The sequence below is a fragment of the Chiloscyllium punctatum genome, chromosome 39 (genome assembly GCF_047496795.1).
Source record: "Chiloscyllium punctatum isolate Juve2018m chromosome 39, sChiPun1.3, whole genome shotgun sequence".
Lineage (NCBI taxonomy): Eukaryota > Metazoa > Chordata > Chondrichthyes > Orectolobiformes > Hemiscylliidae > Chiloscyllium > Chiloscyllium punctatum.
This window is the reverse complement of record NC_092777.1, coordinates 60,394,369-60,421,409: the sequence shown is the minus strand read 5'-3', so window position 1 is coordinate 60,421,409 and position 27,041 is coordinate 60,394,369. Positions and strand designations below refer to the sequence as shown.

The window sequence follows — 27,041 nt, the reverse complement described above, 5'->3', positions numbered from 1 at the left end:
CATCAGATCAGTGCACTGCACTGGGAGACCAGGCTTGTGTAATGGGAAATAATGATATTTCAAAAGAGGCAATAGCATTGTTGATTCACTTACCCGAACACCCCTGCGCTAGTGATTTCTGCTCCACTTCCCTCAACAAGACAGAATAACTGCTGTCTTACCCCACATCCGTGTTTATGTACTCTAACTGCGCCAATATTGGCTTGTGCACCACTAAGGACTGTACCACACACTCACAGCAATTGCTTTTTATATAGAAAATAAGTTCAGGCCATTCGGCCCTTGAAGCTTGTTAAGCCATTAGATTAGATTACTTACAGTGTGGAAACAGGCCCTTCGGCCCAACAAGTCCACACCGCCCCGCCGAAGCGTAACCCACCCATACTCCTACATTTACCCCATACCTAACAATTTAGCATGGCCAATTCACCCGACCTGCACATCTTTGGACTGTGGGAGGAAACCCACGCAGACTCGGGGAGAACGTGCAAACGCCACACAGTCAGTCGCCTGAGGCAGGAATTGAACCCGGGTCTCAGGCGCTGTGAGGCAGCAGTGCTAACCACTGTGCCACCGTGCTGCCCACAAGGATGTGTTAAGAAGGGACTTGAACCAAGGCCTCCTCAGCCCAGGGTAGGAACACTACCACTCTACCACAAGCACCAATCCCGACAGCATTTGTTTCCTGATCAGTCTTGTCCTGGGAATTGGGTGTAGAGGAATCCAGGTGAGGTCACCGTGGCTCCATCATTAGCCCGGCCTGTCTCGATTCACCATGTGAGCTCCTAATGGCCTCAGTCACTGTCCTGCTACCCCCCTTCACTGTAACCTCCTCCGGCAGTACTGTGTTCCATCGACCTCTTCCTCTTGACACTGCTGCTCCATTGGAGGGGGCCATACCTGCAGCTGCCTTGGCTCTTGGCTCTGGGATTTAAACCACTTTCCGCTGAATCCCTCTGTTTCGCTTTCTCTCTCTCTTGGTCCTCTTTTAAGATGCTCCTTGAACCCTGACTCTTTGGTCCCCCTGGCCAAGTATCTCATTGCAGCTCACTTTCACATTCTTCTGGAACTTCCTGGAAGGTTTGTAAGTCTGTCTGAGGCACTGAATCTGTGCGGGGTGGTATAGGAGGCTGACAAGGTAAAGCCAATGCTTCAATTGGATTTTAATTCCTCATTGGTTACAGTCATTTTTCAGCCAAGTTCATTTTTATTAATAGTCTCATCTCGAGAATCTGCATTTGTATGTATTTTCTCCCTGCCGCTCTTAAATTACTTGTTGGCAACATCTGAAGCGCTTGAAGGTGGTGGGAGTTGTGGAAAAGGTTTAGTTGATGGTTCCTGACTCCTCAAGCTTTGCCCACTTCCTGATCCAGTGTCTCTGCATCTCACTGACTGATCATCTTCCAGTGATTGAGACACACTTCCTCATCCAAATCCTCCTTCTCACATTCCTTTCAATTCCAGAAACCCCAACAGCACAGCTTCTGATGACTTTCTTTTTAATGCAACTTTAATCACAGAAGGAAGCAGAGAGCATGAATCATAGAATAACAATAGGAGGCCATTTGGCCCACTGCGTCTCTGCTGGCTCTTTGAAGCAGTGAACAGCTTGTATAGCATAACACTGGAGAGATTTGACAGGAGTGTATTTTTGTCAAAAGCATTGTGATCGAGGGTCCTGTCACAGGAGATTCATGTTCTGGCTGTTACTTTTGTGATGTTGAGAGAGATCGGGTTGTTGGAGCTTTGTTATCTTTGTCTCTGAAGGATCTACAGGGCTTTCCCAATGAACTAGAGCCAACGCGATGGGAAAGACATGAGCTCTCTCTCTCTCTCTCTCTCTCTCTATGTCTCCCCTCATGATCCTTCATTCAAGCACTTTTTCAAACATCCCTCTTTGATCAATCCTATTGTCGTAGATTCATACAGCACGGACACAGACTCTTCGGCCCAACCACTCCATGTCAACCACCATCCCAAACTAAACTAGTCCCACCTGCCTGCTTCTGGCCCATATCCTTCCAAACCATTCCTATTCACGTCCTTATCCAAATGTCTTTTAAATGTTGTAACTGTACCCACATCTACCACTTCCTCAGGAGGTTCATGCCACACATGAACAATCCTCTGTAAAAATTTTGCCCCCTCATGTCTTTTTAAAATCTTTCACATCTCATCTTAAAACTGTGCCCTCATTCTTGAAATTCCCCATCCGAGGGAAAAGACAGCCACATTAACTCTATCTATACCCCTCATTATTTTTATAAGCTTCTCAAGGGTCTCCTCTCAACCTCCTATGCTCCAATGAAAATAGTCCCAACCTATCCAGCCTTTCTTCATAACTTAAACCTTCCGTACCGAGCGACATCCTGCAACATTTCTTCTGAAGCCTCTCCAGTTTAGTAATACCTTTCTTATAACTGGACAACCAGAACTAGGCACAGTATTCCAGAAGATGCCTCATCAATGTCCTGTACAACCTCTACGTGACTTCCCAACTTGTATACTCAAAGAACTGAGAAATGAAAGCAAGTATGCCAAATGCCTTTGTAACCAATCTGTCTGTATATGATGTGAACTTCAAAGGGTACCTGAGCCCCGGGTCCCTGTTGGTCTACAACACTACCCAAGGCCTTCCCACTAATTATATAAGCTCAATCCCCTGTTTGTTACCAAAATGCAAAACCCCACACTTATCCCGATTGATCGCCATCTGCCATTTTTCAACCAGTTGACCTACTTGATCAAGAACTCTTTGTAATCTTAGAAAACCTTCTTTACTGTCAGCGATCTCGTCAATTTTGGTGTCATCTGGTGTCGTCACTGCTTATGAAACTGAGGTATCATGTTTGGCTTTAAAACAAGGAAACGTAGAAAATAGGTGCAGGAGGAGGCCATTCAGCCCCTCAAGCCTCCTCCCCATTCAATCTGCTCATGGCTGATCATCCAAGTCAGTCCCCTATTCCCGCTTTCTCCCCATACCTTTTGATCCCATTAAACCTAAGAACTAATTCGATCTCCTTTTTGAAAGCAGTCAATGTTTCTCCCTCAACCACTTCCTGTGGCAGAGAATTCCCCAGGCTCCCCACTCTCTGGGTGAAGACATTTCTCCACATCTTAGTAACGTCCCAGACGTGAAGGCAGAAATGCAGATGTCCCACACTAACCCTGGCTATTGGCTATCATACGGGGAATGATGGAATTCTGACCGTGGAGAAGAGAAAGGGTCCAGACATTAATTTAGAAAACACGCTGACCTCTTTTTCAAATTTAAAAATCACACAACGCCAGCCGCGCTCCAAAAGCTGGTGCTCCCAAGTAAACCTGTTGGACTATAACCTGGTGTTATGTGATTTTTAACCTTGTCCAGCCCAGCCCAACACCGGCATCTCCACATCATGGCATTTTTCCAAAGTTGTCATCGGGTCTTTTGGAGCTGACTTCTCCAGGGAGAGTTTAGCTGGTGTTGTTGTGTAAATGTTTCCGTTTAATTTATCGTCACACAAGAACAATACTGATGGAATTAATTCATTGACAACTGGATTTTTCTTTTGACACTGTTGGTAGATTTGCCCCATGGCAACACGGTGACAGGGATTAAAAAAACACGCGGATACAAACAAAACCCAAAGCAAGGCCTAATCATGTTGAGTGGTACAGCTTTGTTAACAGAATAAGTGACACGTTTCATCTAAATCAGACTTTACTTGTGTAAACAAAGAAAAGCTTTAATGGTAATTGGAGAAGGTGAGCATTGTGTTTTCATGTGTAGCTGAATGTCCATTAATTGGTGTCAAATCCTTTAAAAATCTCCTGGATTACACTGACCTTCACAAAGGGATTGGGCACCGCAGTTACCTGGAATTCTATCTCTCTCAGTCCTCCCCTGGGCCTTGACTCTCACTGGGAGGCTGATTTGAAAATAAGTATGTAAATTGCTGGAGAAACTCAGCACACATCTGGCAGCATCTGTGGAGAGAGAAACAAAGAGGTGACATTTTGAGTCTGGTATAACTTCTATTCCACAGATGCTGCCAGACCTAGACAGAATCTCCAGTACTATCCATTTTTTAATTTCAGTTTTTTCCAGCATCCACAGTATTTTGATTGATTTATTGTCACGTGTACCAAAGTACAGTGAAAAGCTTTATTTATGAGCAGTACAGGCAGATCCTAGTAAGCAAGGATGTACTGATCAGAAAGATTTAGACAGAGGCATTTGTGTGCTAGGGAAGAGCATTGTTAGCAAGGTCAGCAGGATTTGAGGCGAGAGAGTCCATTCAACAATCTATTAACGGCCAGGGGGAAGCTGTCCCTGAACCTGCTGGTGCGTGTGTTCAGGCTTCTGTACCTTCGGCCTGACAGAAGAGTTTGTGGGAGAGCATCACTGGGGTGGGAGGGGTCTCTGATGATGCTGGCAGCCTTTCCGCAGCAATGAGACATGTAAATGGAGTCCATGGATGGGAGGTTGGCTTCCGTGATGGTCTGGGCTGTGCACACAGGATTCTGTAGTCTCTTACAGTCCTGGGCAGAGCAGTTACCGTCCCAGGTTATACACTCGGATAGTGTGCTCTCAATAGTGCATCTCTCGAAGTTAGTGAGGGTCCTTCTGGACATGCTGAATTTCCTGAACCACCCGAGGGAGAAGAGGTGTTGTCATGAGGCCTTGACCAGCGCATCTACATGAGAAACCCAGAACAGGTTTTGGTTAGCGTCACTCCGAGGAACTTGATGATTTTGGTTTGACAGGTTTGAAGAGTCGGTTGGTGCTAGGGTGTAGCACACACTGAGGGTAAGACTACAGATCCCCCACAGGCCAGCAGGAACAGTGCTACAGGCGACTGTGTAACTGTACTGCAGCTTCCAAGGAGGCAGCTCAGTACCATCTTCTCAAGGGCTGGTGGGAATGGGCAAGAAATGCTGGTCCAAACAGTGACACCCACATCCCGAGAGAGAATAAAAGAGAACAATACAAGTGTCCTTGAAACGACAATGCATGTACATAAAATGGCATGAACGCTGGCTAGTTGGGAATAACATCCCATCTAAATAACATGGAGACTGGGCTCTGTGAGAGGATGGAATCAGGATGTATGGCCTCTCACACTCTGAAACCTTGTGTATTAATACAGGGTTACATCGACCACTACCCCCTGTCTCTCTGGCTGCTGCCAGGGTTGCTCTGGGTTGATTGGCACTGAAGTAGGCTGAATAAGAATCCATCCTGGTGATTCCTGCCTGTGCTGTTCTGCTCCTCAGCAGCTACAGCACCAACCGAACAGGCTCCACTGATACCCATCAGGACCTTTAATGGAAAAAATCATTGCTTTTAGAGTAATAATGCTGAGTCAGAAACCCAGCAGCATTGGAGCTTCCATTCACTTCCAGCATCGTACAGGTTCTGCGCTGTCGCAGGTAACATTGCCAATGAGGAAAACTGCCCAGGTATGTCCTGTAGACAAAAAGCAGGACAAATCCAACCCGGCCAAATACCACCCAGTCAGTCTTCACTCACTCATCAGGAGAGTGATGGAAGGGGTCACCAACAGTGTTATCAAGCAGCACCTGCTCAGCAATAACCTGCTCAGTGACACCCAGTTTGGGTTCTGCCAGGGCCACTCAGCTCCTGACCTCAATACAACCTTGGTTCAACCAGGGACGAACGGGCTGAATTTCAGAGGGGAGGCAAGGCTGCGTTTGACAGAGTGTGGCGTCAGTGAGTCCGAGTGAAACTGGAATCGATGGGTATGGTGGGGGTGCGGGGGGGGGGGGGGGGGGGTGGGGCAAACTCTCAGCTGATTGGCATGATACCTGACACATTGGACTATGGTTGCGCTTGTTGGAGGTCAGTCATCTCAGCTCCAGGGCATCTCTGCAGAAGACCCTCGGGGTAGTGTCCTAGGCCCAACCTAAACAGTGAGAAAATTCGTAAAGCCAAGGTACAGAGGGATCTGGGAATGCTAGTTGAGGATTCTCTAAAGGTAAACATGCAGGTTGAGTCCGTGATTAAGAAAGCGAATGCAATGTTGTCAATTATCTCAAGAGGGTTGGAATATAAAAGCACCATTGTGCTACTGAGACTTTATAAAGCTCTGGTTAGGCCCCATTTGGAGTACTGTGTCCAGTTTTGGTCCCCACACCTCAGGAAGGACATACTGGCACTGGAGCGTGTCCAGCGGAGATTCACACGGATGATCCCTGGTATGGTAGGTCTAACATATGAGGAATGGCTGAGGATCCTGGGATTGTATTCATTGGACTTTAGAAGATTAAGGGGAGATCTAATAGAAACTTACAAGATAATACATGGCTTGGAAAGGGTGGACGCTAGGAAATTGTTTCCGTTACGTGAGGAGACTAGGACCCGTGGACACAGCCTTAGAATTAGAGGGGATAAATTCAGAACAGAAATGCGGAGACATTTCTTCAGCCAGAGAGTGGTGGGCCTGTGGAATTCATTGACACAGAGTGCAGTGGAGGTTGGGACGTTAAATGTCTTCAAGGCAGAGATTGATAAATTCTTGATGTCACAAGGAATTAAGGGTTACGGGAAGAATGCGGGTAAGTGGAGTTGAAATGCCCATCAGCCATGATTGAATGGCGGAGTGGACTCGGTGGGCCGAATGGCCTTACTTCCACTCCTATGTCTTATGGTCTTATGGTCTAACCATCTTCCGCTGCTTCATCGATGACCTGCCCTCCATCATAAGGTCAGAAATGGGGATGTCGCTGATTGCACAATATTCAGCACCATTCGTGACTCCTCAGATACTGAAGCAGGCCATGTTCAAATGTAACAAGGTTTGAACAATATCCAGGCTTGGGCTGACAAGTGGCAAGTAACATTCACACCACACAAATGCCAGGCAATGAGCATCTCCAACCAGCAAGAAGCTGACCAATGGTGTTACCATCACTGAGTCCCCCACTATCAATATCCTGGGGGTTACCATTGACCAGAAACTCAACTGGATTCACCACATAAACAGAGTGGCAACAAGAGCAGGTCAGAGGGTGAGAATTCTGTACTGAGTAACTCACCTCCTAATTCCTCAAAGCTTGTCCACCAGATAGAAGGCACAGGACAGGAGTGTAATTTTTAAAACACCCTCATGGATGTGGGTGTCGCTGGGTAGCCAGCATTTTTTGCCTCTCTCTGGGGATCTTGGAGGTGATTACATTCCCAAATGCTCACTGCCCCTTGTCCTTCTAGACAGAAGTGGTCACTGGTTTGGAAGGTGTTGTCTAAGGATCTTTGGTGGATTCCTGCAGTATATTTTGTAGATAGTATGCATTGCTGTTTCTGAGCATTGGTGTTGGACAGAGTGGTTGGTTGGGAATGTGGTGTCACTCAAGTGGGTTGCTTCATCCTGGATGGTGTCAAGCTTCTTGAGTGTTGTTGGAGCTGCACTGATCCAATGAAGTGGGGAGTATTCCATCATACTCTTGACTTGTGTCTTGTAGGTGAAGCACAGGCTTTCAGGAGTCAGGAGGTGAGGTCTTTGCTGCAGTATTCCTAGCCTCTGACCTGCTCTTGTAGCCACTGTGCTTGAATGGTCAGTCCATTTCTGGTCAATGGTAACCTCCAGGATGTTGACCGTGGGAGGTTCAGTGATGCTAACACCATTGAATGTGAAGGGACAGTGATTGAATTGTTTGTTATTGGTGATGCTCAGAGCCTTGCATTTGTGCGGCTTGAATGATGGGTTGATACCAGGGCAGATCGACTTGGAAAAGGAATGGACCATTTAGGATTCAGTTAAAGAGGAGCTTCTTTACTTAGAAAACAGTGAATCTTTGGAATTCTCTCCCCTAGAGTGTAGTGAGGCTCAGTCATTGGGTATGTCCAAGGCAGGGGTGACTAGATTCCTACATATTAAAGATGCTGAAGGGATATGATGGGAGACTTACCCACAGCACAATGCCTGATGACGATGAAGGCACTGGGTTAGACAACAAACCTGGTTCCTGATCGATACGGGAGGGATTTGGAATTGTGAACCGTCTGTCTGTTTGGAAATGAAAGTCTCAGGGACTATTCCCCACATAGATGTTGTTGTGACCAGGAGTTCTGTTGTGTGATAGTTTAAGATGGGAAGTCGGGTGATGTGTGAATTTGACTTGCTTGGTTTAGTTAGAGGTCTCAATTGAAATCTAACTATTTGCCTTCTGACAAGGTTCCCACTATGTGGTTCTATAAATGAGATGATGCAGTGACACAGCCCAGGGCAGGTGGGTATTTATGACGCAGACACTTCATTCCTGGAGATATTACTTCCAGCCTTCACTATCACAGATGGTACAGATATTCCCATCAGCAGCATGGTTCTGTTGAAGTAGAGTGTGTCGTACTTTCTGAATTATTGGCACCGTTTGGAACAAAACCACAGAATCCTGCAACAGCTTGTGAGCTCACTGTGAGTTTGATGGAGGAAGATGAGCCGTTTGTCTTTCCAAGTGCCAGTTGGCCCAATCTGAAGTCCAATCCAGACTGACCACTCCAAGATTGACCTGACCCCTGACCCAGCTCACCCTGAACAAGTCTAGAGTGACCATACCCAATCCAGAGTGACCACTCCTAGAGTGGGCAGAGACTGACCAATACCAGACTGACCAATACCAGACTGACCACTCCAGACTGTTCAGTGCAGGATGACTAATAGAGTGCCCATGTCTGATCTAGAGTGACCACTCCTAGAGTGACCACATCTGACCCAGACTGACCAAAACCAGAGTGGCTCTCCCAGAGCGCCCAGTCCAGAATGACCAATAGACTGTCCACCTCTGACCCAGAGTGACCACCTCTAACTTAGACTGACCAAACCCAGAGTAACCACTGTGTCCCAGAGTGACCAAACCCAGACTGACCACCTGAACCTGAGGCGGGCCGATTGTGATTGAATTGATTAACTGGTTCCGAACTAAGCAGATTATTTTGCAGTTTGTGGAGAGCCACAGACATAACAGAGAGACCTCACTGAAACCTTGGACTTATTCAGTGACGGACATTACACCTTCATCTCAGTAAATGAGGAGGTCATCACTTGGCTCTGGGAATTTGTGTCCACTAAATAAATACTGCTAAATAACTTACTTTTGTGTCAAATTATTTTCTGGAAGTGATATTTTTACTTAATTGATGCTCTTGGTTTGTTGCCACAGAGCTTTAGGCTAGCCCTGTAAAATCAGCTCCTTGATCCTTGATCTCTAGTCAATAATCTGGTTCACATTCGCAAGCTGGTGTCGTTTGGGTACTGACTGAGTCAGGTCACTGAGAGACCAATTGCAATCTCCTGAAATGGACGCCATGTTGGTTGTTTGGTTTGATGAGAGGGTAGGGTCACTGTTGGCCCTCTCCCCTCTCACTGGAACGCTGAGATTGCTGTGTCTGTGGAAAGACAGTGGCTCCTCCTGACAATGCGTGTGGTGTGAATGTGCAGCAAAGAGGAGACCTTACTGAAGTTGTGATTACGAGAAAAGGTCAGTGAGGAAAACCCAGAATGGCTTGTGAAGAATTCAGTCTTATTTTTTCCTCCTTCTATTCCTAGGACCCAAGGAGCAAACACAAATTTAAAATCCACACATATGGAAGCCCGACATTCTGTGACCACTGTGGTTCACTGCTGTACGGCCTCATTCACCAAGGGATGAAATGTGACAGTGAGTATTTTTACTCTAGTCTTTCCATAACAACTTAAAGAGAAGATAAAGGCACATAGACTTTACTTAATGGGATTTTAATGGACTTTCGGATAAATCACAGCAAACAGACCACTTATAACCTGAACTGAAAGCACAGAAAAGACCATTCAGTCCATTTGCCCCTGTCGGTGTTTATATTCCACCAAACATTCCTCCCACTGCTCTTTACCCAACCCCCACCAAACATTTCGTCGTTCAGCAAATAATTCTGTTCATCCAGTTCTTCAGATGGTTTCTCCATCTGTCTGAAATCTGGACAAATCAGTCCCTCGCTCCACTGTTTAACAGCTCAGATTTGAGTCCAAACATAGACCAAGTTTAGAAAGATGGAAGGTCCTGCTGTGCTGGTGAGTGTATATAATCATTCACATCACAGTACATTAATGTTAAATACTGTCATGACAGTTTATTCCAAATGAATACAATTGTTAACTAATGTTGGACATGATGGAAAGTGTTGTTTTATCATAGACAGCGATTTAATCTGTGATTCAGATCTACACTAAGGTCTGCTGCTGCACATTTTTATAAAACTGTGTATTTCACACTTTCCTACTCACATGCCCACACTCTCTTACACACACTGTCTCACACACACACACTCTCTATCACACACATTGTCTCTCATACACACTCTCACACTCTCTCATAAACACTGTCTCTCATACACTGTCTCTCATACACACTCTCACACTCTCTCTCTCACACTCTCTCATAAACACTGTCTCTCACACACTGTCTCACACACACACTCTCACACACACACTGTCTCTCACACACACATATTTTCTCTCACACACACTGTCTCTCACATATTCTCTCCCCCTCACTCACACACACATACTCTCTCACACATGCTGTCTCACATACACTCTCTGTCTTACACACATTCTCTCTCAGACACACTCTGTCACACACACTGTCTCTCACACTCTCTCACACACACTCTCTCATACACACTCTCATACACACATTCTCTCTCACACACACGCTCTCACACACACTCACACACACACTCTCATACACACTGTCTCTCACACACTGTCTCTCATACACTCTCACTCTCTCTCTCTCACACACACTCTCTCATAAACACTGTCTATCACACACTGTCTATCACACACTGTCTCACACACACAGTCTCTCACACACACACATTGTCTCTCACACACACTGTCTCTCTCACACATTCTCTCCCCCTCACACACACAGTCCCTCTCTCTCTCTCTCGCACACACACACACACACACTCTCTCATACATGCTGTCTCACATACACTCTCTGTCTTACACACATTCTCTCAGACACACTCTGTCACACACACTCTCTCACACACACACTCTCATACACACATTCTCTCTCACACACACACTCTCTCTCTCACACACACTGTCTCTCACACACACTGTCTCTCACACTCACACTCTCTCACACACACAATCTCCCTCACACATTCTGTCTCACACACACACTCTCCCACACTCTTTCTCACACACATATATGCTGTTTCTCATTCTCTCTCTCTCTCTCTGTCTCGCTCTGTCTCACACACTTGCCAGCAAATGGCCAGTGTTTTACGGTGGTCATTTGAATGTTAGAGGTCAGGACCTCAGTTGAAGACTGCTGTGAACCTTCGATAATTAATATTTTTGTAATATGAAGATAAATGTCTACATAACAAAACGTTAAGTACATTAGGACCTAAAAAACCTGCAAGTCTCACGAACGTTTGGGCCATCAGTCCTAATATCTCTTTATGTGGGTTAGTGTCATGTTTTGTTTTGCAATGCTACTGTGAGACATTTCAAAATGTTTCATTATGGTCCAGAAGTTGTTTAATTGTTTAATTAATTTAGTTTAATTTTAATTTTAAATTAAAAGAATTGAGGTGAAATTAGCTGCTGTTGGGTTTTGAAGACCTAGCTCTCCAACCTGTCTTCCTTGTCCTGTCACCCTTGGTGTGAAAATCTCAGGATATTAAGTGCAGTGATGGGCTCAACTTGTGTGTAATGCAATTTGAGGTTCACCTTACTGCACCACCTTTATATGCATGTGTATTTATAAAGTAGAGGGAAAGTCACCATAGTCTCACAAGACCAGAGGGGCTGCACTCTCATTAGAGTGGTGGTTTAACCTGAGGGACACTGTGATTAAAATGAGGGAAGAGATTAAGAAGGAGAGTCCTTCATGGGAACCTTAGTCAGTGCAGGAATCGAGCCCATGATGTGAGTGTTACTCTGTATCACGACCAGGTGACCCACAAACTGAGCTAAACCAAAAAGAAGTTGAAGTTCTAAATTGGAGAAAGGCCAATTTTGACGGTATTAGGAAAGAACTTTCAAAGGCTGATTGGGTGCAGCTGTTTACAGGTAAAGGGACGGCTGGAAAATGGGAAGCCTTCATAAATGAGATAGCGAGAGTCCAGAGAAAGTATATTCCTGTTAGGGTGAAAGGAAAGGCTGGTAGGTATAGGGAATGCTGGATGACTAAAGAAATTGAGGGTTTGGTTAAGAAAAAGAAGGAAGCATATGTCAGGTATAGACAGGATAGATTGAGTGAATCCTTAGAAGAGTATAAAGGCGTATACTTAAGAGGGAAATCAGGAGGGCAACAAGGGGACATGAGATAGCTTTGGCAAATAGGGTTAAGGAAAATCCAAAGGGTTTTTACAAATACATTAAGGACAAAAGGGTAATGGGGGAGAGAATATGGCCCTTTAAAAATCAGCAAGGTAGCCATTGTGTGGAGCTGTAGGAGATGCGGGAGATACTAAATGAGTATTTTGCATGAGTGGTTACTGTGGAAAAGGACATGGAAGATATAGACTGTAGGGAATTAGATGGTAACATCTTGAAAAATGTCCATATTACAGAGGATGAAGTGCTAGATGTCTTGAAACACATAAAAGTGGGTAAATCCCCAGGACTTGAGGAACGGCTGAGGATCCTGGGATTGTATTCATTGGAGTTTAGAAGATTAAGGGGAGACTTAATAGAGACGTACAAGATAATACATGGCTTGGAAAGGGTGGACGCTAGGAAATTGTTTCCATTAGGTGAGGAGACTAGGACCCGTGGACACAACCTTAGAATTAGAGGGGGTAAATTCAGAACACAAATACGGAGACATTTCTTCAGCCAGAGAGTGGTGGGCCTGTAGAATTCATTGCCGCAGAGTGCAGTGGAGGCCGGGACGCTAAATGTCTTCAAGGCAGAGATTGATAGATTTTTGTTGTCACAAGGAATTAAGGGCTATGGGGAGAATGTGGGTAAGTGGAGTTGAAATGCCCATCAGCCATGATTGAATGGCGAAGTGGACTCGATGGGCCGAATGGCCTTACTTCCACTCCTATGTCTTATGGTCTTATGGACTTGATCAGGTGTACCCGAGGTGGGCGGCACGGTGGCATAGTGGTTAGCACTGCTGCCTCACAGCGCCAGAGATCCGGGTTCAATTCCCGCCTCAGGCGACTGACTGTGTGGAGTTTGCACGTTCTCCCTGTGTCAGCGTGGGTTTCCTCCGGGTGCTCCGGTTTCCTCCCACAGTCCAAAGATGTGCAGGTCAGGTTAATTGGCCATGCTAAATTGCCCGTAGTGTTAGGTAAGGGGTAGATGTAGATGTAGGGGTATGGGTGGGTTACGCTTCGGCGGGGCGGTGTGGACTTGTTGGGCCGAAGGGCCTGTTTCCACACTGTAAGTAATCTAATCTAATCTAATCTAATCTAAAAACTCTGTGGGAAACTAGGGAAGTGATTGCTGGGCCTCTTGCTGAGATATTTGTATTGATAGTCAAGGTGATGTGCCGGAAGACTGGAGGTTGGCAAACGTAGTGCCACTGTTTAAGAAGGGTGGAAAGGACAAGGCAGGGAACTATAGACTGGTGAGCCTGACATTGGTGATGGGCAAGTTGTTGGAGGGAATTCTGAGGGACAGGATGTACATGTATTTGGAAAAGTCAGAACTGATTAGGGATAGTCAACATGGCTTTGAGCGTGGGAAATCATGATTGATTGAGTTTTTTGAAGAAGTAACAAAGAAGATTGATGATGGCAGAGCAGTAGATGTGATCTATATGGACTTCAGTAAGGTGTTCGACAAGGTTCCCCATGGGAGACTGGTGAGCAAGGTTACATCTCACGGAATACAGGGAGAACTAGCCATTTAGATACAGAACTGGCTCAAAGGTAGAAGACAGAGGGTGGTGGTGGAGGGTTGCTTTTCAGACTGGAGGCCTGTGACCAGTGGAGTACCACAAGGATCAGTGCTGGGTCCACTACTTTTCATAATTTATACAAATGATTTGCATGTGAGTATAAAAGGTATAATTAGTAAGTTTGCAGATGACTCCAAAATTGGAGGTGTAGTGGAAGAAGGTTACTTCAGATTACAACAGGATCTTGATCAGATGGGCCAATGGGCTGAGGAGTGGCAGATGGAGTTTAATTTATCTAAATGCAAGGTGCTGCATTTTGGAAAAGCAAATCAGAGCAGGACTTATACACTTAATGGTAAGGTCCTATGGAGTGTTGCTGAACAAAGAGACCTTGGAGTGCAGGTTCATAGCTCCTTGAAAGTAGAGTTGCAGGTAGATAGGATAGTGAAGAAGGCGTTTGATATGCTTTTCTTTATTGGTCAGAGTATTGAGTACAGGAGTTGAGAGGTCATGCGGCTTACAGGACATTGGCTAATGTATTCTTGCAATAGGAAGGATGTTGTGAAACTTGAAAGGGTTCAGAAAAGATTTACAAGGATGTTGCCAGGGTTGGAAGATTTGAGCTATAGGGAGAGGTTGAATAGGCTGGGGCTGTTTTCCCTGCAGCATTGGAGGCTGAGGGTTGACCTTGTAGAGGTTTATAAAATCATGAGGGGCATGGAAAGGATAAATAGACAAATTCTTTTCCCTGTGGGTGGGGTAGTCCAGAACTAGACGGCATAGGTTTAGGGTGAGAGGGGAAAGATATAAAAGAGACCTAAGGGGCAACTTTTTTCACGCAGAGGGTGGTGTGAGGCTGGAATGAGCTGCCAGAGGATGTGGTGGGGGCTGGTACAATTGCAACATTTAAAAGGCATCTGGATGGGTATTTGAATAAGGAAGGGTTTGGAGGGATATGGGCCGGATGCTGGCAGGTGGAAGTAGATTGGGTTGGGATATCTGGTTGGCATGGACAGGTTGGACCGAAGGATCTGTTTCTGTGCTGTACATCTCTATGACTCTCTGACCCCCCTAATATGTTTATTGAAGTAGCGCATTACTGCAGCAATGTAGTCTGCAGAACCAAGATTCAAATTGTCAGTCATTCCTGGGGAAAGCTGAAGAGCAGCAAGTGTACCTCTCCCTTCATTTGTGGCTGTACGGGGACAAATCTAATCAGAGCAGAATCTATTCTGGAACGTCTTCCCTCCCTTCTTCTGGAAGACTGACCTGTGTATGTATGGCAGGGTCGAGGAGCGTGATATTCCCCAGGGTCTGTCATCTCCTCCAGGACCACCACCACCTGCCCATTCTCCAGGAACGGCAGCTCTCCCAGTGCTCAGTTCCCCCCAGACAGGAGGATCCCAGTCAGGTTCACGTTCTCATTCGGCACATTCCAAGCAGAGTCCTGACTCTCAGCAGCAGCTGTAACCCCAACCCATGTCTCAGTGCCCTAACCAGCAGCCCCTCACACGTCAAACCTTCAGATCAATGTAAGCAGCTGTAGCTCAGTGAGTCTGGAGAGTCTGAGTTTGAGTCCCCCTGCAGAGTGGGAGGTGTGGAAGAGGGGGGTGGGGGGGGCGTGCTGACCCTCAGGTGGAGGGCTGTGGGAGTACCACACTGCCTGCAGTATCATCTATCAGCTGGGCCATCTCACCAAGACCAGGTCTCAGTTCTATGTCAAAGTTCCCATTGAACCATTTCAAGTGAGGGAGAGACATTATTTCCAGTGGCCTGGTCTACGTTTATACCTTAACCTATATCGCAAGTATGCAAATTAGCAACCCATTCCTTACAACAGTATTTGGGCGTCAGAACTTCATAGAGAGAAGCTCAGCACAGAAAAGGGCCCTTCGGCCCATCACGTCTGCGCAGGTCAGTAACAGCCACCTCCAGCACTTGGCCCACAGCTTTGTATGACTTGGTGTGACAAGTGCAGGAGGGAGGGCTTCATATACTTAGACATTGGGATGCTTTCCTGGGTGGGAGATTTGCTCGTGTGGTTCGGGAGGGTTGAAACTAGTTTGGCGGGGGGTGGGAGTCAGACCTACGTATCTGAGAGGGGAGCAGTTGTAAATGGGGCAGTGACAGGATGTAGTGAATCTATCAGGGAGGTTTTCCATGTGATTAAACAAAAGGATGAGTTAAAGTGTGTCTGCTTTAATGCTAGGAGTGTCAGAAATAAGAGTGATGCAGTTTGAGCATGGATCAGTACTTGAGACTATGATGTTGTGGCCATAACGGAGATGCGGGTTTCACAGGGGCAGGAATGGTTGCTAGATTTAGAATGTTTAAAAAGAGGAGGGGGTGTAGCATTGCTAATCAGAGAGTCCATGACAGCTACAGAAATGAAGGTTGTCATAGAGTCATAGAGATGAACAGCATGGAAACAGACCCTTTGGTCCAAACCGTCCATGCCGACCAGATATCCCAACCCAATCTAGTCCCACCTGTCAGCACCCAGCCCATATCCCTCAAACCCTTCCTATTCATATACCCATCCAAATGCCTCTTAAATGTTGCAATTGTACCAGCCTCCACCACTTCCTCTGGCAGCTCATTCCATAAACGTACCACTCTCTGTGTGAAAAAGTTGCCCCTCAGGTCTCTTTTATATCTTTCCCCTCTCACCCTAAACCTATGCCCTCTAGTTCTGGACTCCTCGACCCCAGGGAAAAGACTTTGTCTATTTATCCTATCCATACCCCTCATGAATTTATAAACCTCTATAAGATCACCTCTCAGCCTCTGACACTCCAGGGAAAACAACCTCAGCCTATTTAACCTCTCCCAATAGCTCAAATCCTCCAACCTTGGCAACATCCTTATAAATCTTTTCTGAGCTCTTTCAAGTTTCACAACATCCTTCTGAAGGAGGGAGACCAGAATTGTACACAATATTCCAAAAGTGGCCTAATCAATGTCCTGTACAGCCGCAACATAACTTCCCAACTCCTGTACTCAATACTCTGACCAATAAAAGAAAGCATACCAAATGCCTTCTTCACTATCCTATCTACCTGCGACTCCACTTTCAAGGAGCTATGAACCTGCACTCCAAGATTTCTTTGTTCAGCAACACTCCCTAGGATCTTACCATTAAGTGTATAAGTTCATCTAAGATTTGCTTTTCCAAAATGCAGCACCTCACATTTATCTGAATTGAACTTCATCTGCCACTTCTCAGCTCATTGGCCCATCTGATCAAGATCCCATTGTAATCTGAGGTAATCTTCTTCCACTGTACCTCCAATTTTGATGTAATCTGCAAACTTACTAACTGTACCTCTTATGCTCGCATTCAAACCATTTATATAAATGATGAAAAGTAGCACCGATCCTTGTGGCACTCCACTGGTCACAGGCCTCAAGTCTGAAAAACAATCCTCCACCACCACCCTCTGTCTTCCATCTTTGAGCCAGTTCTGTATCCATATGGCTAGTTCTCCCTGTATTCCATGAGATCTAACCTTGCTAATCAGTCTCCCATGGGGAACCTTGTCGAATGCCTTACTGAAGTCCATATAAATAAATGTCCACTGTTCAAGGAAGGTTTATCTACTGAGTCAGTATGGGTGGAAGTTAGGAACAGCAAGGGAGCAGTCACCTCATTGGGGGCCTTCTACAGACCCCCTAATAGCAGTACGAAGATTGAAGAACTCATAGGCTGGCAGATTTTGGAAAAATGCACATGTAGCAGGGTTGTTGTTATAGGTGACTTCAACTTCCCAATATTGACTGGAACCTCCTTCATGCAGATGGTTTGGATGGAGCTGTTTTCTCAGGTGTGTTCAGGATGGGTTCCTTACTCAGTATGAAGACAGACCGATGAGGGGTTAGGCCATTTTGGATTTGGTGCTCGGCAGTGAGCCAGGACATATCTGGGAGAACATTTCCGTGACAGTGACCACAACTGCCTCACATTTACCATAGCCATGGAGAGGTAAAGGAGCAGTTACCAAGGGAAGATATTTAATTGGGGAAAGGAAATTATGTCGCTATCAGACAGGAGTTGGGAAGTACAGATTGGGAGCAATTGTTCCACAGAAAGGGCACAACAGACATGTGGAGACTGTTTAAGGAGCAGTTGTTGCGAGTGATGCATAAATTTGTTCCTCTGAGACAGGCAAGAAGGGGTAAGATTAAGAAGCCTTGGATGTCAAGAACAGAGGAACTTCAGCGCGGTGAGTGTTGTGGATTGAATGACCGTTTCTGTAACATGTGTGTCTTCCTTCTCCTCAGCCTGTGACCTAAACGTGCACAAGAAATGTGTGATAAACGTGCCCAGTATGTGTGGAACCGACCACACGGAGAGGAGGGGCCGAATATTCCTGAAAGTGGAAGTGGACAATGACAACTTGCTCCATGTTACAGGTAAACCTCTAGCTGTATCTAATATTGGGGACCACGGTGGTACGGAGACACAGGCTGGGAAAGTCTTATATTACCTGGAGAGACCCTCAGAAATGAAATAATGTTTTTCAGCTCATGATGATGCAATATAGCATTGCAAACTCAAAACAGACTCGGCCCTGAACCTCCAAACTTCCTGATGAAGGGCTCTTGCCTGAAACGTCGATTCTCCTGCTCCTCGGATGCTGCCTGACCTGCTGTGCTTTTCCAGCACCACACACTCTCGACTCTGATCTTCAGTATCTGCAGTCCTCACCTTCTCCAACCCTGTGCTCATCCAGACCCCTGGTTCGGTGAAACTTTTGTCAACCTCATCATGTGTTTACAGTGCACACAGAGGCCATTTGACCCAACTGACTGATGCTGGCCTGTATACTCCACACAGCCCTCTGCCCACTTTCCTTCATCTTGCCCTCTTGCTGTAATTTTCTGTGCCCTGTGTGTTTTCACAGTTCCCCATCAGTGCCTGTAGTTCTAATTTATGCCACACAAAACAGAGTAAACCTGTAATGTTTTCAGCAGATGGAACATGTGACTAGACAGAGTCTGGAACTTGGAACAACCAAACCCGAGCCGGAATTTACTTTCCAAATAGTTGCTGTAGGAATCTTTGAGGTAGACATCAAAGTGGGCATTGTAGCTTCTGCCCTGTCCTTAGGTTGTGCTTGAACTAAGTAAACGTATCAGATTTATCCAGTACAAGCAAACCTTGTCCAACATAGAGCATAGCTTTCCAAAAATCTCTACGCTAACCAAATGCAAGACTTGTTGCAGTTTGATGTTAATATTCTGCTTTCTGCTTGGATTTTTGAAAGCAGCAACTAATTGTGGGCGGCACGGTGGCACAGTGGTTAGCACTGCTGCCTCACAGCGCCAGAGACCCGGGTTCAGTTTCCGCCTCAGGCGACTGACTGTGTGGAGTTTGCACATTCTCCCCGTGTCTGCGTGGGTTTCCTCCGGGTGCTCTGGTTTCCTCCCACAGTCCAAAGATGTGCAGGTCAGGTGAATTGGCCATGCTAAATTGCCCGTAGTGTTAGGTAAGGGGTAGATGTAGGGGTATGGGTGGGTTGCGCTTCGGCGGGGCGGTGTGGACTTGTTGGGCCGAAGGGCCTGTTTCCACACTGTAAGTAATCTAATCTAATCTAATCTACTTATTCATAGCAAGGTCTGTGTTCAGAGGGGTTTTTGAGAAGCTGAGACTAGCTGTCTTTGTACATGAAACACAAAACATTGGTGTACAAGTCCAGTGAGTCATTAGGAAGGCAAATAGATGTTTGGTTGTTATTGTAAGTGGATGGAGTATTAAAGTAAGGAACATTGCTACCACCAAAGAGGGCTTCTCTGAGAGTTGAGTTCTGTACACCTTAGTATTTTCTTATTTAAGGAGGACTACACTTGCATTGGAGATTTCAGGGAACGTTCACTGGGGCAGATTTCTGGAACAAAGGAGTTAACTCATGAGGAGAGGCTCAGCCAATATTGTTTGGAGTTTAGAATAAAGAGAGATGATCTTATTGAAACATATAAGATCCTGAAGAGACTTGAGCAAGACTAAATGCAGAGAGAATATCTCCCCTTGGGGTCAAGTCTCAAACAAAGGACACAGAGACAGAATGATCGATCGCCCTTTTCAGACGGAGGAGGAGGGTTGTAAAACTTTGGAATTCTTTGGAGAGCAGAGGAGACTGGGTCACTGAATGGATTCAAGACTGATCTTTGATCAACAGGAGAGGCGAGGGCCATGGGTAACAGTGAATCGGATCAGCACTGATCTTCTTGATTGGTGGAGCAAGTTCAAGGCCAGCGAGTGGCCTACAGCCTGCTCCTGATCATCTAATGTTGAGACTTCACTAAATCACCGAGTCCTTATATTGCAGCAGGAGATTATTCGGCCCATTACATCTGCACTGCCTCATTAAATGAGCGTCCTTACCTCGTACCAATCTCTTCCCCTTGGCCTTGCATATTTTTATCCAAACAATCATTCAGTACCCTCTTAAATACTTCAACTGAACCTGCCTCCACCTCATTTCCGGGCAGTGTATTCCACACCCGAACTACTCACTGGCTGTAATATGTTTTCCTGAAATCTCTGTTGGTTTGTTTAACAGATCGCTGTAAATCTATGTCCTGTTGTTCCTTTTAAGAGCAGGAGCAGTTTCTCCCTTGCCACTCTATCCAGCCCGCTCATGATTTTACAATCCTCGATCACATCTCCTCTCAGTTTTCCTCTCTCCAAGGAGAACAGTTTTAACTCCTCCCATCTATTCACAAAATTGCATTTTCACAGAGCTGGAGTCTTGTAAAGTTCTTGGCACTGTCTCCAATGTATTCACATCTTTCCTATAATGTGGTATCAGAACTGGACACAGTTCTCCAGCTGGACTCCAACAAGTGCCTTAGTTCTAGTATCTAAGTGTCTAACAAGTTCAACGTCATTTCCTTGTTCTTGTACTTAACGCCTGTATTAATGAAGCCAATTCAGGGAGCTGCTGCCAATGTGGAGTGTAGTTAAGATTCAACCAGCTGTCAGGCTGGGTAAGGGAGGCAGATTCCCAGCTGTCAGGCTGGGTAAGGGAGGCAGATTCCCAGCTGTCAGGCTGGGTAAGGGAGGCAGATTCCCAGCTGTCAGACTGGGTAAGGGAGGCAGATTCCCAGCTGTCAGACTGGGTAAGGGAGGCCGATTCCCGTGTGTCAGACCGGGTAAGGGAGGCAGATTCCCAGCTGTCAGACCAGGTAAGGGAGGCAGATTCCCAGCTGTCAGACCGGGTAAGGGAGGCAGATTCCCAGCTGTCAGACTGGGTAAGGAAGGCCGATTCCCGTGTGTCAGACCAGGTAAGGGAGGCAGATTCCCAGCTGTCAGACTGGGTAAGGAAGGCCGATTCCCGTGTGTCAGACCGGGTAAGGGAGGCAGATTCCCATGTGTCAGACCAGGTAAGGGAGGCAGATTCCCAGCTGTCAGACCAGGTAAGGGAGGCAGATTCCCAGCTGTCAGACTGGGTAAGGGAGGCCGATTCCCATGTGTCAGGCTGGGTAAGGGAGGCAGATTCCCAGCTGTTAGACCGGGTAAGGGAGGCAGATTCCCAGCTGTCAGACTGGGTAAGGGAGGCCGATTCCCGTGTGTCAGACCGGGTAAGGGAGGCAGATTCCCAGCTGTCAGACCAGGTAAGGGAGGCAGATTCCCAGCTGTCAGACTGGGTAAGGGAAGCAGATTCCCAGCTGTCAGACTGGGTAAGGGAGGCAGATTCCCAGCTGTCAGACTGGGTAAGGGAGGCAGATTCCCAGCTGTCAGACTGGGTAAGGGAGGCAGATTCCCAGCTGTCAGGCTGGGTAAGGGAGGCAGATTCCCAGCTGTTAGACCGGGTAAGGGAGGCAGATTCCCAGCTGTCAGGCTGGGTAAGGGAGGCAGATTCCCAGCTGTTAGACCGGGTAAGGGAGGCAGATTCCCAGCTGTCAGACTGGGTAAGGGAGGCCGATTCCCGTGTGTCAGACCGGGTAAGGGAGGCAGATTCCCAGCTGTCAGACCAGGTAAGGGAGGCAGATTCCCAGCTGTCAGACTGGGTAAGGGAGGCAGATTCCCATGTGTCAGACCAGGTAAGGGAGGCAGATTCCCAGCTGTCAGACCAGGTAAGGGAGGCAGATTCCCAGCTGTCAGACTGGGTAAGGGAGGCAGATTCCCAGCTGTCAGACTGGGTAAGGGAGGCAGATTCCCAGCTGTCAGACTGGGTAAGGGAGGCAGATTCCCAGCTGTCAGACCAGGTAAGGGAGGCCGATTCCCGTGTGTCAGACCGGGTAAGGGAGGCAGATTCCCAGCTGTCAGACTGGGTAAGGGAGGCAGATTCCCAGCTGTCAGACTGGGTAAGGGAGGCAGATTCCCAGCTGTCAGGCTGGGTAAGGGAAGCAGATGTCCTTCCCTAAAGCCTGATGATGTTATCATTAAATAATCCATATTGGATGCCATTGGGCTGAATTTTAATCCAGGTTTTTCATTGAATTCCAGTCTCACCACCAGTGGGATGTGAACTAATGTCCCAGGCCATTAGCCTGGGATTCTGAATTACAATCCCAGTGAGATAATCATGGTGCCACATGCCCATCTACTGTTGCTTGAGATGATTTCACCATTGGTGAATCACACTGAGCATGCAGTGCACTTGACAGCAGAGCATGTGTCCAATCTAGCAAGGGTGGCATGGTGGCTCAGTGGTTAGCACTGCTGCCTCACAGCACCAGGGTCCTAGGTTCAATTCCAACCTCGGGTGACTGTCTGTGTGGAGTTTGCATATTGCCTACCCGGGTTTCCTCCGGGTGTTCCAGTTTCCTCCCACAGTCCAAAGATGCGCAGGTCAGGTGAATTGGCCATGCTAAATTGGCCATAGTGTTAGGTGCATTAGTCAGAGGGAAATGGGACTGGGTGGGTTACTCATCGGAGAGTTGGTGTGGACTGGTTGGGCCGAAGGGCCTGTTTCCACACACTGTAGGGAATCTAATCTAAAAAATAGTATGGAATCTAATCTCCCTTCAGAGCACACGGAGGTATTCATTATAACTTCAGAAACAAAAGGTAACACTGGGAAAAGCTCCAGCAGCTCAAAGAGAGCAAACACCATGAATCTCTCAGGTCAATGAGTCATGCAGGTCAGAAGCAGTCCATTCGGCCCATCATTCCTGTGCTGGTTTTTATAGTCTCACTCTCTTTTCCTTCCAGCTCATCCAATGATACATTCTTAAGAATTTCTCCAGGTTTCTGTGAAAGATATGATTTCATCAACACCTGTCCCCCTTTCAAAGAGAGCTTTCACTTTACATATTTTTTTAAAAAGATCCTCTCCTCATCTTTTTTTGCAACAGGGTTATTATCTTTAATGTATCAGTGTGTGAAGTGATTTTTTTTTAATGTGGAAAGGAGCAGGATGGATTTGAAGGAAGCAGAATGTGGGCAGTACAGGTGATAAGCTGAAAACATGGCTCACACAGTTAACCAAACCTATGACGTGGAGTGGACGACAGGATGGTGTTTTGTAGGTTTGTCTTCGACACCAGCTTCAGTCAGAACATAGGAGTTAGGCCCCGGAGGTAGGCCATTCAGCCCTTCCAGCTTGATCCATGAGTTTAAGGTGATCTGGTTGTGGCCCCACCACTCCAGTCCCTTCCCCACCCTCACTTCCCCCAATACCTCAGTGTCTCAGCATGCACCACTTTCTGGAGAAGACAATTCCACAGGCTAACTCTGTATTGGAGAATTTGCCAATGAGATAAAGCTTAATGGTATAGCAGATGGTGTAGGCAGGGGCATGTAATTACCGCAGACGTAGACAGATGAAGTGAGTGAGCAAACGGGTAGCAGTAGGATTTCAGTGCAGTGAAAGGAAGCTACATAAGAACATCTGGATTCAGAGCAGGAGTAGGATTGTGTTAAGCTTCTTGTGTGCAGTTGGAGCTGTGCTCATTCGGGCAAGTTGGGGAGTATACCACCTCGCTCCTGTCTTGGGGAATGTTGCACCACGCTCCTGTCTTGGGGAGTATTCCACCTCGCTCCTGTCTTGGGGAATATTCCACCGCACTTCTGTCTTGGGGAATATTCCATCACACTCCTGTCTTGGGGAATATTTCACCTCGCTCCTGTCTTGGGGAATATTCCACCACACTCCTGTCTTGGGGAGTATACCACCTGGCTCCTGTCTTGGGGAGTATTCCACCACGTTCCTGTCTTGGGGAATATTCCACCACACTCCTGTCTTGGGGAGTATACCACCTGGCTCCTGACTTGGGGAGTATTCCACCACGCTTCTGTCTTGGGGAGTATTCCACCACGCTCCTGTCTTAGAGAATATTCCACCTCGCTCCTCTCTTGGGGAGTATTCCACAACACTCCTGTCTTGCACCTTTGGGGAGTCAGGAGGTGTATGCGTTGCTGCAATATCTCTGGCCTCTGACCTGCCTTTGGAGTCACAGTTCTTGTGTGACTGGTCAAGTTGAGTTTCCGGCCAATGATCACATCCAGGGTTTTGATATTGTGGATTTGGTGACGGAAACACCAATGAACGTAAAGGGAGGACGTCACTAGAGTATTGGATTTCAGACTACCTTTCTGTGTGACATACACTCAGTCCTTTTAATTGTTGGCGGGGATGTAACTCTGCTCCCTGTCTCCCCTCTCCCCCTACACCTGGCCTCTCTGAAGAGTTTCAGGGATGACTGACTAAGAGGGGGGTGGTTAGCTCATTTGGCTGGATGGCTGGTTTGTAATACAGGGTGATGCTGACTGTGTGGTACAATTCCCACACCAGTCGAGGTTACCTTGAAGGATTCTTCTCCTCAACCCTCCCCTCACCTGAGGCACCGTGAGGCTTAAATTACCTCTCTCTCTCTCTCTCTCATGAGAGAGCAGGCCCATGATCTGGTAAGATTGTGGTGACTGTACCTCTACCTTAGAGTATCTCGTAAATGTTGGTCATGTCTTGGAAGATGATGGTCATATCAGGGGGCAGTTAATCCAGTGACCCCCAGCTGGATTGCTGGGGGTGTAAACTGGGGGTCTGACTTCAAATTCCACCCTATTATCTGGTGTCATTTAAATTTAATAAATCTGCAAATTGAAAGCTAGTGATGGTGACCATCATTGGATATTGTAAAAGCCCATCTGATTCACTTATGTACTTCAGGGAAGGAAATCTGCCAGCCTTACCTGGTCTGGCCTACGTGTGACTCCAGACCCACAGTAATGGGGATGACTTTTAACCACCCTCTCGGGTGGTCAACTAAATCCCACAATTCACAGGCAACAGCTGTTGGTCTTCCCAGGAACAGCCACAGCTCATGAAAGAATAAAAATGCATTATGATGTGAATTATGAGCAGATTGTATATAATTTGGCGATTCTGATCAAAGCAAAATCCTGCAGGCACTGGAAGTCTGAAACAGGCTCTGAGATTGCTGAAGAGACTCAACAGGCCTGGCTCCTTCCGATGGAGAGAAATACTGGAGGGGGAGGGAGGGGGAGGGATAGGTGGATGGAGAGAGAGTGGGAGGGATAGGTAGGTGAGGAGAGGGAGGGTTAGGTGGATGGAGAGAGAGTGGGAGGGATAGGTAGGTGAGGAGAGGGAGGGCTAGGTGGATGGAGAGAGAGTGGGAGGAATAGGTAGGTGAGGAGAGGGAGGGTTAGGTGGATGGAGAGAGGGTTAAAGAATTTAGCTGAATTGTCAATGTAAGTAGAGGATGGATTCTCCAAGATTTTAATTGTGCCTAATTTAATGTTTAGAACCTTAGGCGTGAAATTAATGGCTGTGAAATTAACGCCTCGGTGCAGTTTCAATAGCGAGCATGTTGCAGTTCTGAAGAGCTGATGGGAAATTTGCCGAAGTCGATAGCACCAGTCATGAAATAGGATCAAATATATAAATAAATCAGAAAAACCATCATTGGTTTTGTAACTCTGACGTGTCGACAGTTCTATTTTAAGTTGGTAAATTGTCTCTAATCTCTTTCTTTATTTCTAAAATTCCTGTTCTTCTGATATTTTTCTGTCTCATCCTGGAGGTTCTGCTGCTATCAATCACCCCCTAATATCTGACCCAAGTGATGATGTCGGTCAGTTAGTGTAAACAAGGAATTCTTTCAGGGAGACGGACACAGGGATACCCACATGCAGCGCGTGCACACACACACATACACATGCACACACACAACCACAGGTACACACAAACATGGACACATACACAGACACAGACAGACACCACCACAGACGCACACATGCAGACACACAAACACAGACACACACAGAAACACAGACAGACAGAGAGACACACTCACAAATAGAGAGACACAGACAAAGACACATACGCGTCTTCAGATCCCCTCCACGATCATCCTCACTGGAATGGACTAACCGGTCAGAGTCCGGCCTTTGAGGCTTGTCCACCCTGTGGGCTGTTAGCCTCAGTAGCCGATGGCAGGTGGTGCCAGTGAAACAGATGTGCCCCCTCAATGAGGTGAAAATTGAAAAAGGTTTTAACAGGTCAGGGAGTTGAAGCTGAAGTTCTTCACTGGAATTAACTGTCAGCAGCTGATACTGTTATGGATTAAGGTGTTAAAAGTGCCAGAAGTGTGTGATCCCATCTCTGAAAATATCTAAAATCCTGTCAGTGAAGGATCTCACGGTGCAGTGGTAGTGACCTTATTTCTGAACCAGAAGGTCTGGGTTCAAGTCCCACTTGCCCTGGATATGTGTTAATGTGCCTGAGCAGGTCGGTTTAAAATAATTGAAATGCTGTTAATGAAGGGAGGGCAGGCTATCGGGGGGAGCTGGGCACTGAGGCGATGCTCAGTGATGATAGCCACTATTCACCCATGGTACTCTTTGCTACCTTCCCCCACCCTCCCCTCCCTGACCTATCACCTCCATCCCCACCCCCACTCACCCATGGTACTCTTTGCTACCTTCCCCCACCCTCCCCTCCCTGACCTATCACCTCCATCCCCACCCCCATTCACCTATTGTACTCTATGCTACTTTCTCCCCACCCCCACCCCCCTCTCATTTACCTCTCCACCCTTCAGGCTCTCTGCCTGTATTCCTGGTGAAGGGCTTTTGCCCGAAACGTCGATTTTCCTGCTCCTCGGATGCTGCCTGACCTGCTGTACTTTTCCAGCACCACTCTAATCTCGACTCTGGTTTCCAGCATCTGCAGTCCTTGTTTTTACCCTCACCTACCACTGCCCACCTCTGTTAAGAT

General features: G+C 46.8%; 1 protein-coding gene across 4 annotated transcripts in view; it reads left to right on the top strand.

Annotated features, from left to right (window-relative positions):
• Positions 1-27,041, top strand: part of LOC140464124 (protein kinase C alpha type) — a 403,957-nt gene that overhangs the window by 228,795 nt on the left and 148,121 nt on the right. For all 4 annotated transcript variants that reach the window (XM_072558880.1, XM_072558878.1, XM_072558879.1 and 1 more), the window contains exons 4-5: positions 9,549-9,660; positions 18,136-18,267. In XM_072558880.1, the coding sequence (XP_072414981.1) occupies positions 9,549-9,660; positions 18,136-18,267 (244 nt within the window). The remainder of the gene's footprint in view (positions 1-9,548; positions 9,661-18,135; positions 18,268-27,041) is intronic.